At 44.6% G+C, this 20499-nt stretch overlaps 1 protein-coding gene across 1 annotated transcript in view; it reads left to right on the top strand.

Annotated features, from left to right (window-relative positions):
• The first annotated feature begins 224 nt into the window (after positions 1 to 224).
• Positions 225 to 20499, top strand: part of ITGB3 (integrin subunit beta 3) — a 61317-nt gene continuing 41042 nt past the window's right edge. The window contains exons 1-2 of the mRNA XM_083709297.1: positions 225 to 640; positions 18354 to 18442. Coding sequence (XP_083565423.1) covers positions 577 to 640; positions 18354 to 18442 — 153 coding nt within the window. The 5' untranslated portion in view covers positions 225 to 576. The remainder of the gene's footprint in view (positions 641 to 18353; positions 18443 to 20499) is intronic.

Raw genomic sequence — 20499 nt, 5'->3', positions numbered from 1 at the left:
AGCTCCATCTATCTATGGATATTGCAGGGGTGGGCAGGGTCCAGGATAATCATAGAAAAACTTTGCATGTCGTGGGGGGATTTATGTGCCCAGCCCAAAGAGGTAGCGAAGAAAGATTATTTCTTTGTGTGTGTTGACTTTCCCATTGTAAGCTGTTTGGGGCCGACCCTGGGTGTGTATATAAAATAACGCCCAGGAGATTTGGGGAAGGTGATGCTTGGGCGGCCGGGGCGAGAGCGAAGAGGGGCGGATGGAGAGCCAGTCCCCGAGGGGGCGGGCAAGGCGCGCTCCCTCCGCGGCGCTGGAAAGGCCCTTCTTCCTGGGAGGGGAGGACCGGGGAGGAGAGGGAGGGAGCTGCGAGCCAAGGCGGGGGCGATCCCACCCACCCGCTCGCCCCACTGACTCCCGTCGGACAGCTGCTTCCTCTCGCCTGCTCGTGGGATCCTCCTGCCCCGCCGCAGCCATAACGCACCATCGGCGGCGGAGGAAGCCTCGGGAGAGCCGCTCGCTTTTCCTCTGCAGCAGCAGCAGCAGCCCAAACTTCTCTCCAGCTCGAAAACCTCCCGCTCCGCCGACATGGGCAAAGCGGGCGCCGCTTTCCGTGTCTTCGGGCTGATCCTGTTCGCCTCCGCGGTTTGGGGTGAGTGAGTTCGCTGTTGTTGTTTAGTCGTGTCTGACTCTTCTTGACCTCATGGACCAGAGCACGCCGGGCACTGCTGTCTTCCACTGCCTCCCGCAGTTTGGTCAAACTCATGTTAGTTTCGAGAACACTGTCCAATCATCTCGTCCTCTGTCGTCCCCTTCTCCTTGTGCCCTCCATCTTTCCCAACATCAGGGTCTTTTCCAGGGAGTCTTCTCTTCTCATGAGGTGGCCAAAGTATTGGAGCCTCAGCTTCAGGATCTGTCCTTCCAGTGAGCACTCAGGGCTGATTTCCTTCAGAATGGATAGGTTTGATCTTCTTGCAGTCCATGGGACTCTCAAGAGTCTCCTCCAGCACCATAATTCAAAAGCATCAATTCTTTGGCGATCAGCCTTCTTTATGGTCCAGCTCTCACTTCCGTACATCACTACTGGGAAAACCATAGCTTTAACTATACGGACCTTTGTCAGCAAGGTGATGTCTCTGCTTTTTAAGATGCTGTCTAGGTTTGTCATTGCTTTTCTCCCAAGAAGCAGGCGTCTTTTAATTTCGTGACTGCTGTCACCATCTGCAGTGATCATGGAGCCCAAGAAAGTAAAATCTCTCACTGCCTCCATTTCTTCCCTTTCTATTTGCCGGGAGGTGATGGGCCCAGTGGCCATGATCTTTGTTTTTTTGATGTTGAGCTTCAGACCATATTTTGCGCTCTCCTCTTTCACCCTCATTAAAAGGTTCTTTAATGAGTTAGCTAGCGGCGCGCAAAAAAAGCCGCCTCTCTCCTGCGAGCTTTTCCACTGGCGAGCATCTCCCGTCTCTTTTCACGCATCTCCTTCCCTAGCAAGATTCCCAGTTTTAGACTCCTTTGCAAGCCAAGAAGGGAAACTTGGAAGGCGACTTTCCTTCAGGGAAACTTTGTGTGTGATCTTTTCAATTCTTTTCTTTGAATCACTGTTTGGAGCAAAGCAAGCCTTTGCAACTCCCTGTCCTTAGGGAAAGGGTCAAATCCAGATTTATGTGAGTGATTTGTTGGGAGTAGGTTCTCCTCATAGAGGCGAGCTTCCTTACACCCCACCCCTCAGGGTCCAAGTTACTTTGGAGGCATAGGAATGCCAGCAAGGATTTAATTTAATCCGGATTACCACCCTTTTTGCAGAAATAAGGTTGCTTCTGTTTGTTGAGCTGTCATTCGCATTCGTTCGCGGGGAGGTTATACGAGGTTGGTGCCAAGCAGTTGTTAATCCCACACTTTTCCATTGAGTTTCCCTGTCACTTTACTTACCGCGGAAAAGTTTGATATTTTAGAAATGCAGGTTTCTTGCAGCTCGGACTCTGCTTTCTAAGCGCAGGGCAAGCGCAAGTGAGAACGAGCCCTATAATTGCACAACCTGGAACTTGCTGGCATGCAATTAAATCCCACATGCAAAAGAGTAAGACTTTTTTTTAAAAAAATGTTTTTTTCTGTTTTATTAAATTTGCTTAGTAACATAACATTATTATATATATTCTATAAAACAAAGAATACAGAACAAAATTCATTCATACTACAATGCCTAACTACATAACATTAATATATATGGTTTCTGGAAAAAAGGCTTACACAACAAAATCAATTCAAAATACCATTTGGTTTACTTTCCCCCCCCCTCCCTCCCCACTCCAGCCCTCCCCGCCCCCAGTCAGATCTTCCTTCATATCTTTATCCATGTACACAGTCTGTTCATTCGAGCTTGTATGTTAGGGTTGGCGTCCCCTCTTTCTATCCAGTTCCTGTAAAATGCCCATTTATTTGTGATTCAGTAAGACTTGAATCAGTTTAAAAAAACTCTTGCCAATGGTGTTTGCCATATCTGATACCTTTTGCCATAACCCCTTTGAGGGTCCCCCCTCCTCCCATCAAGCAGTGTATACATTTTATGACATATTTATAAACTATCTTCCAACAAGTTCAAGGTAGTGTACATGGCTCTCCCCCCCCCCCCCGTTTCATCCTCACAACAACCTTGTGAGGTAGGTTCAGCTGAGAAATGGTGACCGGACCAAGGTCACCCTGTGTCTGAATGACCGTTTTGCAGTCTTCAGCTCCCGTCTGTTTCCTTTGGCGTTCTAAAGATTCATGCCGTCTGTGGAGCTATTAAGGCCGGTACCTGACTTGAATCTCCCCATCGTAACTTGCAAGGCTCAGCGTCCAGTCTACAGGCTCATCCAGGCAACTGCCATTGCATCCCATAATATCAGAGGAAGGATCCTCATGCAGAACAGTTCCCGCTTCTTTTCTCAAAACAGTATAAAAGGTGACTCCAGGCAGGGGCGGCTTAATGGCGCTTCCAGACTGTCTCTGCTTTCGGTATTGCATACCGGCCAATTGAGCTTGCGCAATTACAGGTGATGAGTAGGGAAAGTTGCACAACAAACCTGCTTTCCCCCAAAGATAAAGACTTTTTGTGATAAAGAAAGTCATGGGGCAATGCCCTAGAAAGCATGATGCATCTTCCCGGCCAACAGGATGAATGCTCGGTAAAGAAGTTGTCAGGAAGTGACTAAATTTGCAAATGGGATGGCTAGAACAGGGGTCAGCAAACTTTTTCAGCAGGGGGCCGGTCCACTGTCCCTCAGATCTAGTCGGGGGCCGGACTATTTTTTGAAGGGGGAAAAAAGAACGAATTCCTATGCCCCACAAATAACCCAGAGATGCATTTTAAATAAAAGCACACATTCTACTCATGTAAAAACACCAGACAGGCCCCACAAATAACCCAGAGATGCATTTTAAGTAAAAGCACACATTCTGCTCATGTAAAAACACCAGGCAGGCCCCACAAATAACCCAGAGATGCATTTTAAATAAAAGGACACATTCTACTTATGTAAAAACATGCTGATTTCCGGACTGTCTGTGGGCCGGATTTAGAAGGTGATTGGGCTGGATCTGGCCTCCGGGGCCTTAGTTTGCCTACCCATGGGCTAGAATATCACCAGCTCTTTGAGACTTTCAAACAAGGCAAAAAAAAAAATGGATTTAACAACGAGCCCTCAAAATTAGAAAAGGAATTGTAAAATAATACCAAAATCATTTCCAGAATGTACCGACTCCTCCTTGACTGGGAAGTCAAGGAGGATGAGGTGAAGGCAGTAATGATTAAATGGGCACGAGACATCGGACGCATCATCATGATGAGTGAATGGGAAACCCTTTGGAAAACTAACATGAATTTTACGGCATGTTACGCCATTAAAGAAAACATGATGAAAATGCAGTTTAGATGGTACCTTACACCATCAAAACTCTCCAAGATGTATAAAAATATTTCAGACAAATGCTGGCCGTGTGGAGAAACAAAAGGAGATATGTACCATATGTGGTGGACATGCCGAAAAATTAAAGAGTTCTGGAACCTCATTTATGATGAGATGAAAAAGATCTTTAAATTAACATTCTCAAAGAAGCCAGAAGCATTTCTGCTTGGAATTGTAGGCAGTGATATCCTGAAAAATAGAAGAGAAATCTTTTTATATGCGACAGCCGCTGCCCGGTTATTAATTGCATCAAACTGGAAAGGGGGGAAAGTACCAACAGTAACGGAATGGCAGAATATGTTACTAGACTATGCAGAAATGGCTCAATTGACAAATAGATTAAGGGGAAATACAAAACAATCATTCACACAAAAATGGGATATGTTCAAGAAATACCTACAAAAATATAATAACGACATAACATCTATGTCAGCGTTTGAATGACCCTTGTGTAAATTAAACATTGATAAATAAGGGAAAATGGTACGATTTGTTATAAGAAAGTATTAGAAAATATATTAAAAGTAAGGTAATAAGTACATTCAGTGTTGTAAATGTAAAGTACATCAGGAAATGACATAGTTTAGTTTATTGGATTCTACTTTGGTTTATTTTTGTTGAGTTAGAAAGTATAAGAAAAGAACATGTATAAGTACAAGTTTAAATCAATAACAGTATAACTATTTAAGGTTGTTGTTATTCTTATTAGCTTTACCTTTTCTTTGTACGTTCTATTTAAAATTGTGTATGATATCCTTGGATGTCAATTAATAGTAATATTAATAATTTTGCAAATGGGTTGTTGAGATACAGCAAGCCTGCAGCTTACAAGCATTTAACTTGTATGCGTTCAGCGTTCCATGCTTGACAATTAAAAAAATTAAGAGCTGGGAGCTATAGCTCTTGTGAGTTATAGTTCCCAGGTTTATTTGCTTTAAATGTTGGAGGCGTTTGTTCTGATGGTCCCATCCCCAAATTTGTTCTCTTCCCTGCTGAAACATGGATATGCTGTTCACACACCAATGCTCCTTACGCCCACTCATTGCCTCCACCCCTGCCAAATACTTTAATCTCATTCTATTCCTGTGGTAATTTCTGGAGCTACATTTGTTTTATAGCTCTGTGAAACCTTGACCTTGGCACTGGTTTACCTCCAGAGATCTAGCCCCTCTCCTGAAATGCTGAGAACATGCTGAGCTGCTCCTTTCCCTAATACAATATGGCCAGGTATTGATTTTAGGTTTGCAGAGAGATGGAGTCACCGCCTTTTCCCATAGGACATTCGTAGTTCATTTCCCCACCCCTATTGTGTCCTGGGCAGAGTACGTGCATGTTAACCGGTTTGGCAAATTCTGATAATTCTTCCAAAGGAAGTCTTGAATCATTCCCTTTGACCTGAGCAAATAGTTAACAGAAGTGTTTTCTAGACAGGCAGGAAAGTGGATTAGGACAGTGTGGGTGGGAATCGAGCATGGGAACAGAATTGCATTACACAATGACTGTTATTTATTGAATTTATATACTGTTCTATACCTGGAGGTCTCAGGGTGGTTGACAGAAAAGATCACAACATTTTAAATCGAAATAAGAACAATAACCCAATAACCCCCCCCCCCAAAAGAGCCACATTTTAAAAGGGTATAGGATGGCCACCAGATCAACCAAAGGCCTGTTTAAAAAGGAATGTTTTTGCCTGGCGCCAGGCGAACTTCCCTGGGGAGAGCATTCCACAGACAGGGAGCCACTGCAGAGAAGGCCCCGTTCTCGTGTTGCCACCCTCTGCACCTCTTGAGGAGGAGGCACACGAAGGAGGGCCTCAGAAGATGATCTCAGGGTCTGGGTAGGTTCATATGGAAAGAGGTGGTCCTTGAGGTATTGCGGTCCTGAGCCGTTTAAGGCTTTGTAGGTCAAAACCAGCACTTTGAATTGGGCCCAGAAACTCATTGGTAGCCAGTGCACTCAGACCAGGATCGGTGTAATATGCTCAAACCGACTTGCTCCGGTGAGCAACCTGGCCACTGAATTCTGCACTAGCTGAAGTTTCTTTCTCCCTCCATCCCTTAGGATTTATTTATTTTTGGAAATTAAACAAAACATATTATCTTAAAACATATAATCCTTAATTCCACCCCCCATTTCCCCCTCCCCCTCCCTCCCATAACCCACCCTCCCCACCCCCCTGACTTCCCTCAGTTCCAATCTCTGATTTCTCTATAAATGCTATTATCTGCATGTTACAGAGTTGTGTAAATCCTTAATTTGTCAATGAAAAGTTTGTGAGTGTTTATTCAAAACCTGCCAAGGTGTCCAATTCACTTTGTTGCATCTTTAAATACTTTGTAAAAGGTTCCCATTCCTCTTTAAAGTCACAGTTATCCTTGTCCCGTAGTTTATGTGTCAATTTTGCCAGTTCTGCATAGTCCATCAGTTTCTCTTGCCATGATTTTTTGGTCGGAATTTCCTCACTCTTCCATCCTTGTGCTATTAAGACGCTCGCTGCTGTTGTCGCATAAATGAAGATATTTTTCAACATCTTTGGCAGGTCTTTCCCCACAATCCCTAACAAAAATGATTCAGGTTTTTAAACAAATGTTAGATGGAACATTTTCTTCAATTCATTGTATATTATTTCCCAAAATTTCTTAATTTCATTACAATCCCACCACATGTGGTAAAATGCCCCCTCCTTTTTCTTATACTTCCAACACAAATTTGAGTTAGTTTTATACATTTTTCCTAATTGCACTGGTGTCATATACCATCTATACATCATCTTCATATGCAGTGGTACCTCAGGTTACATACGCTTCAGGTCACATACGCTTCAGGTTACAGACTCTGCTAACTCAGAAATAGTACCTTGGGTTAAGAACTTTGCTTCAGGATGAGAACAGAAATTGTGCTCCAGCGGCAGCAGGAGGCCCCATTAGCTAAAGTGGTGCTTCAGGTTAAGAACAGTTTTAGGTTAAGAATGGACCTCCGGAACGAATTAAGTACTTAACCCGAGGTACCACTGTACTCTACATTTCTTTGGGGGCTCAGAGAAAGGTCTTTGCAGCAACCTTGATCCTTTTATCCAGAGACTCTGGGGAATGAACCTGAGAGCTTATGCAGCCAAATCTTGTGTTAAGCTTCCAAATGGCGCACAGGAAAAGATTTAAGCCATCCTGCCACTTGCTTCCATCTAATGAAGTGTAGTAAAAGAACAGCTACGGAAACATCAACAGGCCACACGTCTTATGTCTTGTCCCTGTGTTTCTGTACAAACAGCTGCGTACAGAAACATACAGTGCTATGCACTGGAGATCACTTCAGCTAATAAGAACATTCCATTCCTTTTTATTGGTGCCTGAGTGCAAGTGGGATCTACAACAATGTGTTGTAATACAGTATATCCTCGCGTCCTAGTAAGAGAGCTCGTGTTGAGAATATCAGCCAGTCAGCCATGCTCCTGTTCAGGATACCCTAAGCTGTAAGAAGCTCAAGCAGGCCAATTATCTTTTCCCCTCCTGCCGCCTCCTCACTTTAGTATATTTGTGATGGTTCTCCTCAGTTGACTCTCAACATTTCAGGACTCATGAGAAGCCATCAAGCATGCTTTTGTGTTCTGTATTAGTGGGTGTTGGGGCCTTTTGAATTACCGTATTTTTTGCTCTATAAGACGCACCAGACCACAAGACGCACCTAGTTTTGGGAGGAGGAAAACAAGAAAAAAAAAATCGGAATCTCAGAAGCCAGAACAGCAAGAGGGATCACTGTGCAGTGAAAGCAGCAATCCCTCTTTCTGTTCTGGCTTCTGGGATAGCTGCGCAGCCTGTATTCGCTCCATAAGACGCACATACATCCCCCCTTACTTTTTAGGAGGGAAAAAGTAGAAGAAGAAGAAGAAGAGTTTGGATTTGATATCCCGCCTTTCACTCCCTTTAAGGAGTCTCAAAGCGGCTAACAATCTCCTTTCCCTTCCTCCCCCACAACAAGCACTCTGTGAGGTGAGTGGGGCTGAGAGACTTCACAGAAGTGTGACTGGCCCAAGGTCACCCAGCAGCTGTATGTGGAGGAGCGGAGACTCGAACCCGGTTCTCCAGATTACAAGACTACCGCTCTTAACCACTACACCACACTGGCTCTCTCTTATAGAGTCTTATAGAGCAAAAAATACGGTATATATAAAAAAGTATTGTGCCTCTGCCTGCCTTGGTGCTGAGTGCCTTCCTTACTCCCATTTTATTGACACACACTACCAGAACTTGCTGTTTGTGGGACAGATTATCATATGATTCTTGAGGCCACATTAGCTGTGACAGACACATGTCTCTCTTCATGCGCCTTCCCTGCTCATGTACAGTGGTGCCTCGCAAGACGAAAAGAATCCGTTCCGTGAGGCTCTTCGTCTAGCGGTTTTTTCGTCTTGCAAAGCAAACCCATTGACGGCTTAGCGGATTAGCGCTATTAGCGGTTTAGCGGCTTTTAGCGGCTTATCGGCTTAGCGGATAAGCAGATAAGCGGCTTAGCAGCTTAGAAAAAGGGGGGGAGGGGAAAAAACCCGCAGGAACTCGCAAGACATTTTCATCTTGCGAAGCAAGCCCATAGGAAATTCGTTTTGCGAAGCACCTCCAAAACGGAAAACTCTTTCGTCTAGCGAGTTTTCCGTCTTGCAAGGCATTCGTCTTGCGGGGCACCACTGTATCTAGCAACGAGTAGGATATATCAGAACTGGGGATGGAGGGAAGTGGCTGGAGGAAGTGACAGCAAAGTGTGGGGTGGTGGTGGTGATGGACTTGGAACTCATCTCTTGTATGTTGTCTTTGTAAGTAAAATCCTTCCCCTCTACTTTATCGGACCCTCAAAGTGTCCCTGTTTTCCAGGGAGAGTCTGGGATTTACAGAAGCTGCCCAGGTTTCTGATTTAACCTCGGATTGTCCCACTTTTCCTTAGGGCACCTTTATTTTCATCGGAGAAATGTTGTAGGATACAGTCATTCCTCTTGTTACGTTTGCTTCTGGTTGAATCTTTTCAGGTTGCGTCCCGCAGCAACCCAGAAGTAACGGAACGGGTTACTTCCGGGTTTCGCCGCTCGCGCATGCGCAGATGCGGCAAGTCACTCTCCCAAAGACATGCAGATGCGGGTTGTGTTCTGCTCATGATGCGAACGGGGCTCCGGAACGGATCCCGTTCGCATCCAGAGGTACCACTGTATATGGAGTTTTGTGACCACCCAGCCAAGGAGGTAACTATACAACCTTTGAAAGACATCTGAAGGCAGCCCTGTATAGGGAAGTTTCCCCCCCCCAGTGTTTAATGTTTCATTATGTTTATATATATATATATATATATATATATATATATATATATATATGTTGGAAGCTGCCCAGAGTGGCTGGGGCAACCCAGTCAGATAGGTGGGGTATAAATAATATAATTATTACGGCATTGGCCCAAATATAAGCCGCACCTGAATATAAGCCACACCTTTAACATTCAAGGGGGGGGGGAGAAAAAAAAAGACAATACCTGAATATAAACCGCTCCCTTAAAATTCTGCAGGCACTCACACCCGTTCCGTTTTACCGTATGTCTGTTTCAGCCAGTTTTTGTAAGGTCACGAATTTTAGCCGCACTTTAACGTTTCACGGTCGGAATTTGGGGAAAAAAGTGAGGCTTATATTCAGGCCAATACGGTATTAATATTATAGAATAGGACGTCCCTGTTTTCATCAGAGAAATGTTGGAGGGTGTGCTTTATGTGTCAGTGAGCTGGACGCTTGAATCAGGATCGGCCTTTCCACATCTATTTTGGACCAGTCACATGTTTATTTAGCTGGACCTCTTCCTCCGAATACTTATGGTTTCCTCCATGCATTTGTTCAGTCATTCGTTCATATGGCACAATCTCTTTGGATTTCCCCTTTTCTTATTGTTCGGTGCTGTTCTTTGTATTATGCACAACACGGGCACAAAGGGCAGCGAAGGGAGAATGGGGCGTCATGGAAAACCAGATCCAAGACAAATTGCGCAGAGGAAATCCTCTCCACTTAGAAGTGGGGAGGAGTTGCGGTGGACGACGTGGCCACCAACTCCCCTCCAGGGGCAGGGGACTGGGAGCCAGTGTTGTGTAGTGGTTAAGAGCGGTGGACTCGTAATCTGGTGAACCGGGTTTGATTCCCCGCTCCTCCACATGCAGCTGCTGGGTGACCTTGGGCTATTCACACTTCTGTGAAGTCTCTCAGCCCCACTCACCTCACAGAGGGTTTGCTGTGAGGGAGGAAAGGAAAGGAGATTGTGAGCCGCTTTGAGACTCCTTTGGTTAGTGATAAAGCGGGATATCAAATCCAAATCCAAACCCAGAGGCTCCCTGCCATGCCATCACCCAGGCAGCCAATCCGCTGGCTGGGGAGGTGTGACCAGGCCCCATTTAAACAAAGGCGCGAGCCAGAGAGGTTTCTCTTGGCTCGCTTCCTCAATCTCCCACCCGCCCTCCCTAATTTGCAGGCTTCGACATTGGCCTTGCTATGGGGTTGGTCGCCGTTGAGGGGCCTGGTAGGAATTTTTCCACTTGGCAGATTGGCAAGGGCCATTTGGTTTTCACCTACCTCGTAGCAATCGTCACAACTTTGTAAGGTTTGGCTGTTAGGCATTGGTTGATCTTATGATGGGGGGAGAGGAGGTGTGGCCATCACCTGCCCCTCCAAGCTTAAGCTTTGAAGGAATCCAGGGTTGTGGATCTTGTCCGAAGTCCAGGACTGGCTAGGGCCATGCCATGACCCTGTTGGGAACCCTGGGGGAGTTTGAGTTGGTTTGCATCAGCGGGGCTCCCCCTATCAGTGGTTGAAGAAGAAGAAGAAGAGGAGTTTGGACTTGATACCCCGCCTTTCACTCCCTTTAAGGAGTCTCAAAGTGGCTAACAATCTCCTTTCCCTTCCTCCCCCACAACACTGTGTGAGGTGAGTGGGGCTGAGAGACTTCAGAGAAGTGTGACTAGCCAATGTCACCCAGCAGCTGCATGTGGAGGAGCAGGGAATCAAACCCGGTTCACCAGATTATGAGTCCACCGCTCTTAACCACTACACCACGCTGGCTCTTCCTTACCAGACTCCCTGCATGACAGGCGGGAGTCAGATATAGTTGGGTCAACTCCAGTGCCTAAGCCAATACCTCTCACATTCTGTAACCAATAAAGTTGTGGCCAAATTTTGCCCAATAACATTAACCTAATATCCGTGTCCTTGTGTCTCATTCATTGCCTAGGGGGTGGTTTCGGGGTCTTGACACGTAACTGTGTTGCAGGCATGATGCTTCCATATGGGCACTTCCGGGCTCTGTCTATTTTTTGGGTGGGATTCAGTCACATGCCTGGAAATTCAGGTTGTGCAATTAGAGTTGATTTGGAAGTCCTGCATGATAACCCTCACTCCACCAAACTGGACTTTTTGCAAGCAGGAAATGGTTGCAAAGTCTAGAGTAGCACTTCCTTGATGCAACATTGTCTAATGAATGCTGGATAAGCAGGTCATTTGCAAGTGACCTTAGTCTTTTTAGAGTTCGTTGCCTTGCAAATTATCTTGGACTATGAATTAGCCGAGTCTGTATGGATTCCCCACCCAGTACTGTTTTCTAGCCTTCTGTATCAAGGACGGGGAACAGTTGGCTCTGCATATGTTGCTGGACTACAACTCCCATGTGCCTCAGCAAATATGGCCAATGGTCAGGGATGCTGGAAACTGAAGTTCAGCTGAGGTTTGAATGGCCAAATGTTCCCCACTGCTGTTCTGTGTGATTATTTGCAAGACTGTACTCTAAACATTAGGGACGCGGGTGGTGCTGTGGGTTAATCCACAGAGCCTAGGACTTTCTGATCAGAAGGTCGGCGGTTTGAATCCCTGTGACGGGGTGAGCTCCCGTTGCTCGGTCCCTGCTCCTGCCAACCTAGCAGTTCGAAAGCACGTTAAAGTGCAAGTCGATAAATAGGTACCGCTCCAGCGGGAAGGTAAACGGCATTTCTGTGCGCTGCTCTGGTTCGCCAGAAGGGGCTTAGTCATGCTGGCCACATGACCTGGAAGCTGTATGCCGGCTCCCTTGACCAGTAAAGCGAGATGAGCGCCACAACCCCAGAGTCGGTTACGACTGGACCTAATGGCCAGGGGTCCCTTTACCTTTACCTTTACTCTAAACATTGGTGTTGCATGCAGGATCCACCTCTGCTTTCAATTTACAAAACAAGTAAATTTCTAACCCTAATATACTTGAATGTATGACTGCTATCAGGCCACAGCTCAGAAGAGGTGTGTGTATGACTCAGAGGTTGTGTATGTGTGTGTGAGAGAGAGAAACAGAGGGAGGCTGGAATTGCACAGCGTTGACCCCTAAATTCTTCTCCTACTCAGGTTTACATCCAAACCACAGAAGAATTCCCCTCCTACTCCCTTTCTTTCCTTTCTATTCCGTTTACCAGGATGGAATTGCACTGACAGGAAGATCAGGCTGCAATACATTGAAGCAAGGCAAGTTAAGAGCCTTTGAGGGGGAGAAACATTTCCCCAGCTAGTGGGGAGAGGCCTCCATGCTTTCCTTCGCCTTGCTTGCCGTGTATTGCTGCCTCACTAGAGTTGTCACTGCTGCAACAATTTGATAAGGGAGGGGGACTGGGAATCAGCAGATTGGTAGGATACAAGGGAAAGCTCTGTCTAAATTTGGATTGAACTAGGAACAAACGGAACTGTTTCGTGTGACTGAATGCTCCTTGATGACATATGATAGTGGTGATGGTATTATTAGTAGTAGTAGTAGTTATTATTATTATTATTATTATTATTATTATTATTTATTTGGGGAAAGTCTAGTTTTCTTTCTGGAGGGTGTTAATGTTCTATACAAAGCATGTGAACACCTGTCAGTAAAACACAGCTTTACTTACCTAACGTACCTCACAGGGTTGTTGAGAGGATAAAATGAAGTGGGGGAGTGTATACCCACCTTGAATTCCTTTAAAGAAGAGTGGGTATCTGAATGTGATAAATATATTAAATTGATAGCCGAATCCTTATCGTACTATCGTGATAACAAGGAGTCTCCTAAAGAAGCTGACTACTTCTTTTTATTTTTTATTTTTTAAATCTGTTTAGCATCAGCATGATACAAAACATAGAAAAGTATTCAGTCTCAGCCCTCAAAGGGCTTGCAGTCTATTTTGGATGGGCAGGACTGGAAGAGAGGATTGTTGGGGTTGTTTTTTGGGTTTTTTTTTTTTTGCAAGCTCCTAACGGTGTTGTCAGAGTTGAGGGTTGTTGTGAGACACCTGAGGAACATCAAGGAAGGCAGGGCAGGGAAGATTACTGTTGTTGGTGAGGAGAGGTGGCTCAATGGAGGGAAGACAAGACCTAATTCCAGGACTTGGTATGGCCAAAGGTGGAGAACATGAAACAATGAGCTTTTGGCAGAGACAGAAAGCATGGAATAAGAAGGGTGGAGAATGTGCATCACATCACTTGGTGCCAGTCACACCTCATGAGCCAGACATATGAATGATCAGCACATCACAGTCTGTTACTCAGAAACCTTGATTTGGTGATGGTTCTTCACGTGGGCTGCTCAATGGGTGTGGTATGATTCAGAAAACCATGATTCCTCTGGGTTTCCACTATCACCAGGTGACTGGAAATGTCCTTTCACAGTGGAAAAGGGGGCAAGAGGATCTATCTGGGTTTAGCCTAATCTCTGACCGCAGTAAGGACCTTAAATGCAATGGCTAGGGGAATATGAAGTTGCCCTTATTTGTCAAATATTTTCGTCACTTCGCTCCTCAAACTCTAGCAATAATAGCCACTTGCAGGCCCGGCTCAAGCATGAGGCCAAGTGAGGAGACTGCCTCAGGTGGCAGGGTCCGCAAACAGATCCTGATATCCATCTTTCTCCAGTCTTCATTCATTCCTCCTTCCCCGGTGGATATGGTGGGTGCCCCATTTTGGGGTTCGCCTCAGGTGCCGAAATGTCTTGGGCTGGCCCTGGCTGCTTGCGTTTGAGATCTCCAGTCCCTGAGAACATACAGAACTTCCCTGTTGTGGAAGCTGGATCTGTGGAGACTTCCAGATTTTCTTTTCTTTCCCCACAAGTTTCTAAACTTTGCGAAGGTTGGTGGTGCTATTGAAGCTGAAGCTTAGCGTGTGTTTTTTTTTATAAATATTTATGAAGGTTTCCAATTTAATACAAACATAAATACCACAAAAAAGAAAATACAAAAACATCAAAAACACACAATTTTCAACAAAATAAAACAAATATAATTCCAATCACTTATTTCCGTTACCTTATGTCTCGAACCGCCTCTCACCTCCCCCATTTGTATTCCAAATCAAATCTTAATTCAGCAAATTCTTATTGTAACTTAATATGGAATTATTGTACCTTATTACTCAGCCTTTGCATTACAGCTGGTAACCACTTAATTTCGGTCCAACATCATTCTAGCGAAGCTGAAGCTTAGCGTTTCATGGGGAGAACGACACTTCTGTGACTCTTGTGTGTAGCCAGAGTAGCCTCAGCCTAGCTTCATTACAATAAATGGGCAAGGTTTCCAACCTTGACGTCCGTGGGATGTGAATTATGCCCACGAGTTTATAATCCTTGTGGTTTTGGAGAAAGAGAGAACTTGCGAAAGCCTCTTCAGTGCTATCTCTCTGTCCCCTGTCCCCTCATTCCCTCCTGTTTTTGCTTTGGCCCATATTACACCCACATTTTATTTGTCATTTTAAACAACAACAACCAGCAGTTCTTTGTGTTTCCTGATAAGGCAAAAAAGAACTTATTCATACATTCGGATTTGTCAGCTCCTAAACTATGGACAAGGAGACGGGGAGGGAAAAAACTTAGCATAAACTGGTGAGAAATCTTTATGCAAGCCCACAGACGCAGTAAGAAAGAAACATAGCGGGGCGGCAGTCTTCCATAGACAAGCCAATGTGGAGTTAATAATAACTCTGGGCTGTTAATCAACAGTTTCTGAGGAAGCTGCGTAATCTCCAGCCTTTGGGAGCTGCAGAAGCCACAGCCTGTGAGTCAGCAGTCCAAGGTGGTTATTAGAGGAGGGGGTGTTTGTGCATGAACAAAGGAAGAAAAACAATTATAGAGATAAACAAGGGGCTAGTGGAGACTCCGGAGTGCTGGCTGCCGCACCTCTCCCTTAAAAGAGGCCTGTTGTCCTAATCATTGTAGGCAGCTGGGCCCACTCGCCTATGGTGAGTCTGGTAATGTGGGAGCCCTACGTTCAAATCCCTGCCAATGGACTCGCAGTCCACCCCACAGCTGTACAATGGGAGGAGTGCCGGATTTACGTATGAGCTAAACAAGCTCAGGGCCCCACTCTCTTGGGAGCCTTCCAAAAAATTAAAGGGGAAAAAACTGGATGTACATTTCCAAAATATAAGATAAAAAGCAAATAAAATAAAACCTACATACGGCAACAGTGTTTTGTGTTGCGTAGGCTCCTCTTGTGTAAGTAATGGGTCCCGCCTGCTCCCTGAAATATCACTGCTTTGCTCATTTCTAGATATAGGGTGTCTACATTCTGCAAGTACCAAGTACAGAGTATATGCATGCTTCTACTTCTCAGAGCGCCAATATTGCTCTATTTGCAGTCCTTGTTTTGCTGATTTCATTTAATATTCTAATTTTCTGAGATTGTTAATTTGAGGTTTTCATCAGCTATAATCATTGTATAATCATATAATCATACGCCATAATCATTGCAATTATAACAAATAAAGGCTTGACATATCTCGCTTTGCATGTAATGAGTCTATCTCATATATTAGCTTATGATAATATAATAATAATTTATTATTTATACTCCGCCCAGCCACTCTGGGCAGCTCCCAATAGATTAAAAATAGAATAAAACATCAAACATTAAAAACTTTCCTAAACAGGGCTGCCTTCAGATGTCTTCTAAAAGTCAGATAGCTGTTTATTTCCTTGAGCTCTGATGAGAGGGCGTTGTTCCATGGGGTGGGTGCCACTACCGAGAAGGCCCTCTGCCTGGTTCCCTGTAATCTCACTTCTCGCAGGGAGGGAACCACCAGAAAGCCCTGGGAGCTGGACCAGGTTGGACGATGGGGGTGGAGACGCTCCTTCAGGTATACAGCGCCGAGGCCGTTTAGGGCTTTCAAGATCAGCACCAACACTTTGAATTGTGCTCGGAAACGTGCTGGGAGCCAATGTAGGTCTTTCAGGAGCGGTGTTATGTGGTCACAGTGGCAATTCAGCAGTTGTTGTTGTTATTGGAGTCTGTCTCGAAATACAAAGGGAGTGTACATCTGGGGGTGAAATCAAACCGTTGCATTAGCAACACAGAAGTGGCCTCCCAAAGGGCGTAAGCCTGGACAGCGTGTAAGGAGATGTTGGGCTGCCCAGATGACAAGGTGCCCCTCTCAGCCTCACTGATGTGGGCCAAAGGAAAGCAGAGTCCTGGGGAAAGCAGCGGGACGAAAGAAAAACCTCTGACCTGTGCCTAGGAATCTTGGGACAAGTGTGGATGAGCCCTTGAGTGTCTATATTAAAGTTTCCCCAGCTTCTGATAGCTGAGGCGTGTGGATGACATAAGCACGCTCTCACATTTTGGAGTAGCACTTAATAACTGTACAGCACGGGTTTCCTGCTACGTAATGCGTGGAGCAGTTCGGAATAGCTGTCGTCTTTCTAAGCGAAGGGCATCGCTAAGATAAGGGGAGTTTGGCTATGTTAATACACTGGTTTTCTTTCTGTGCTGCTCTTCAGATATTGCTGATAATTCCCCTAGGAATGCATAGCTCCAGTTATGCTGGAATCCTCCTGCGAAAACCTTCAGCGAGCAGTATTTAGTGCATTCCCTGGAAGATAAAATCTCCTAGGTATGTTTCCAGATTAGTCTTGTAAAATTTCAAGGAGCACAGGGAGGGGTGTAGTGACGGGGGCGGGGGTGGGAATGGTGAGACCTTATAATTTTTCCTCAAATCAAAATCTGGACTTTTAAAATAAAATCAGAAATTAACACATGGGGACTGGAGTATGAAAAGTGAGGTCCTTTGAGGACAAAGAAATGTCATACTTGGTACTCTTTTTGGCTGAAGTTCAAGATTTATTATTAGTGTTTGAACTCTCCCCCCCCCCCCACCCCGAGGTTGAAATTGAAAGTGGAAATTTGTTCAGGTATCGCATTTTTTAATCCTGATTTTTGAAACCTGTGGTGCAGATTAGCATATCCAGTTTAGGAATCTATCTGAAGGTTAACAGTCTTCCCTCCCCATTAAAATATTCATGTTATTTGCTGTAGATATTAGAGAGAAGTTCGCCTTTTTGTCAGCTTCTTGTATTCAACTTCCAGTATTCATATATTTGTCAGATTTCTAGATCACCCTTCAACCCCATGCGGCCTAGGACCCTCGTACCTACGGGACCACCTCTCCTGGTATGCCCCGCGGAGGACCTTAAGGTCCACAAATGACAACACTTTGGAGGTCCCAAGTCGCAAGGTGGTTAGATTGGTCTCAACTAGGCCCAGGGCCTTTTCAGTACTGGCCCCGACTTGGTGGAACGCTCTGTCACAAGAGACCAGGGCCCTGCAGGACTTGACAACTTTCCGCGGGGCCTACAAGACAAAGCTGTTCCGTCTGGCCTTTGGTTTGGACTCAGTCTGACCTTTATGTTTCCCTCCCCTTATGGTTTTGATGTATGGGCTACTTTTAAAATGAGGCTTTAAATTGTATTTTAACCTGTATTTTAAATTGGGTTCCCCCCCATTATGTTTTTATTGTAATTTTACTGGTGTTAGCCGCCCTGAGCCCGGCTCTGGCCGGGGAGGGTGGGGTATAAAGAAAATTTATTATTATTATTAACCGAAGTTTCTGCAGTGTGTGCGTTTGCAATTTCAGAAGTACAACTGGTATATAAGGAACCACCAATGGCATAACATGTGATGACACACAGCAATAAATGGATCATATTATGAGCCCACAAAGATCAGGCCAAAGAGAAGTCTTGAGTAGTATAGCTGGGCGATATCAGCTTTTCAACATTGCGATGTATCACTGGCTAAACATCATGATATTGTGATACACTGTGATGTTGAAAAGGAAGGAGCATCATTTGGTCCTGGAAGATGTATCAATACATTGCCCAGGCCTATTCAGTAGATGCTGAAAAAAAGACATCAACAAGACAGGTCTACATATCTCCACTGGGAGGGAATTCCACAGTTGGGGAGCCATGACGAAGAAGGCCCTGCTATACGTCACTGTGCCGCAAGCGGTGGATAAAATGGAACTATTAGCAGGGCTGCCCTTGCAGATCCATAAGCGTGAGCTGGTCATATGTGGTTTTCTTACCACCCATGGCCCATGAAAATGCTGTTTGAAACTGTGGTCCAATTCTTGTCTGCCCTTTCTTCTTCAGGTGACGATGACATCTGTACTACACGAGGAGTAAACTCATGTCAGCAGTGCTTGGCAGTGAACCCACAATGTGCTTGGTGTTCCCAGGAGGTGAGGCAAAAACCAAGATTATACCATGTACCTTCCCCTACTCAAACTTGCGGTTCTTGGGTGTCAGCTAGATCTTGCTTGAGCTCCCTATCTATTCATTTATTTCAAGCATTTATAACCACTGTGCCATTTCAAATTGCAATGCCCAAGATAGCTTAACATCAATAAATATGTTGTTATTGTTGTTTAGTCATGTCCAACTCTTCATGACCCCATGGACTAGAGCACGCCAGGCACTCCTGTCTTTATACACACACACACACACACACACACACACACACACACATTATTAAACAAAACATATTATTAAAACACTTAAGAAACAAAAAGATGAGCAGCAGATAAACAACAACGAGAGAGAGAGGAAATCCAAAGTACAGTGGTATCTTGGTTCTCAAATGTAATCCATTCTGTAAGTCCGTTCCAAAACCAAAGCGTTCCAAAACCAAGGTCCACTTTCCCATAGAAAGTAATGCAAAAAGAATTAATCCATTCCAGACCTTTAAAAACAACCCCTAAAACAGCAATTGAACATGAATTTTACAATCTAACGAGACCATCGATCCATAAAATGAAAGCAGCAAACAAGGTACTGCAGTCACACAATCAATCAATCAATCAATCAATCAATAGCTGAACTGGGTTCCACACAATCACAAAAACAAAACAAAAAGAGCCACAAAAACGCAAAATAAATAGCAAAATCAGACCTCAGCGTAACACTCAAAACGGAAGTGTGGCGCTCAAAACGGAAGCGTAACTCAAAACAAAGCATGTTCGGTTTCTGAAAAAGTTCACAAACTTCCGGGTTTACAGTGTTTGAGTTCCAAGTTGTTTGAATACCAAGGCGTTTGAGAACCAAGGTGCCACTGTACATCAAAATACCAGTCGAGCCAAAGCTGTGCTGGAACAAAAAATATTTTAAGTGGCATCAGAATACCACACAGATCTGCTGGGGCCAGGAATTGTTATCATAAAATGAACCAAGTACAAAATAAGATTAAAATGCTACCTAAAAGAAACTGAACAAAACAAAACAAAACAAAACAAAACAAAACAAAACAAAGCAGCAGATCGTGCAGTAATGGTCTGGGAGTTCTGGAACTATGTGCTTATTTGCTGAGATAAGCTGGATAAGTTTTTATGACGACATGGGATGTTCACATTTCAAATGTCACACCCATTGCAGCGAATGGAGCGTATAGCAGTGCGATTGAACACACAGGAAAAACACAATGGGTCAGTTGCAATTCCTCTTCTAGAAGCACCAAGGAAAAAACGTGGTGGTGGAGGGGTGGGGAGACCGTTGGACAGAGATGTCAAAGAAATCTGAAGAATGTCATGTTTTAAAATAATGAAAGGCCAATTAACAGTGGAATCCTCCTGGAGTATCTGAAGAATGTTTTTTGTGGCCGTTAACTCCCAAACAGCAAAGCTTGCTGGCTCTTTGGAAAAGAAGCAAAAGCTTTTTTTGAATATGCTCCCAGGACATTTTTAATCAACTGATGATGCATCGGAGTAGCTCGCTGTAGGCAAAGAGGGAACCACCAGATGTCTGCCCACCAAAAGCTGCAAGAGTAATCACAAGTTGCTGCATTAACTAGCTCCATCTGTGTTGTGCCCCAGAGCAAATAAGCGGCGTCGATCCATTCCATGCCATTTAAACGTATTTCCACGAACGCAAAGTTTGAAGATCACTTAGCAAGCGGTTCTCACTAATGGAGACAGGTTTTTTTTAAAAAAAAATGACACCAAATGTCCATTTGAACACATTAATTCATTTTGAATTGCTGGAGCAATATATAGTGGTACCTCGGGTTAAGTACTTAATTCATTCCGGAGGTCTGTTCTTAACCTGAAACTGTTCTTAACCTGAAGCACCACTTTAGCTAATGGGGCCTCCTGCTGCTGCCATGCCGCCGGAGCACGATTTTTGTCCTCATCCTGAAGCAAAGTTCTTCACCCGGGGTACTATTTCTGGGTTAGTGGAGTCTGTAACCTGAAGCGTCTGTAATCTGAAGCGTATGTAACCTGAGGTACCACTGTATTACTTTTTG

The sequence above is a fragment of the Podarcis gaigeae genome (assembly GCF_964106915.1).
Source record: "Podarcis gaigeae genome assembly, chromosome: 13".
Taxonomy (NCBI): Eukaryota; Metazoa; Chordata; class Lepidosauria; order Squamata; family Lacertidae; genus Podarcis; species Podarcis gaigeae.
The sequence above is the reverse complement of the archived record's forward strand: the minus strand, read 5'-3'. Positions and strand labels throughout refer to the sequence as shown.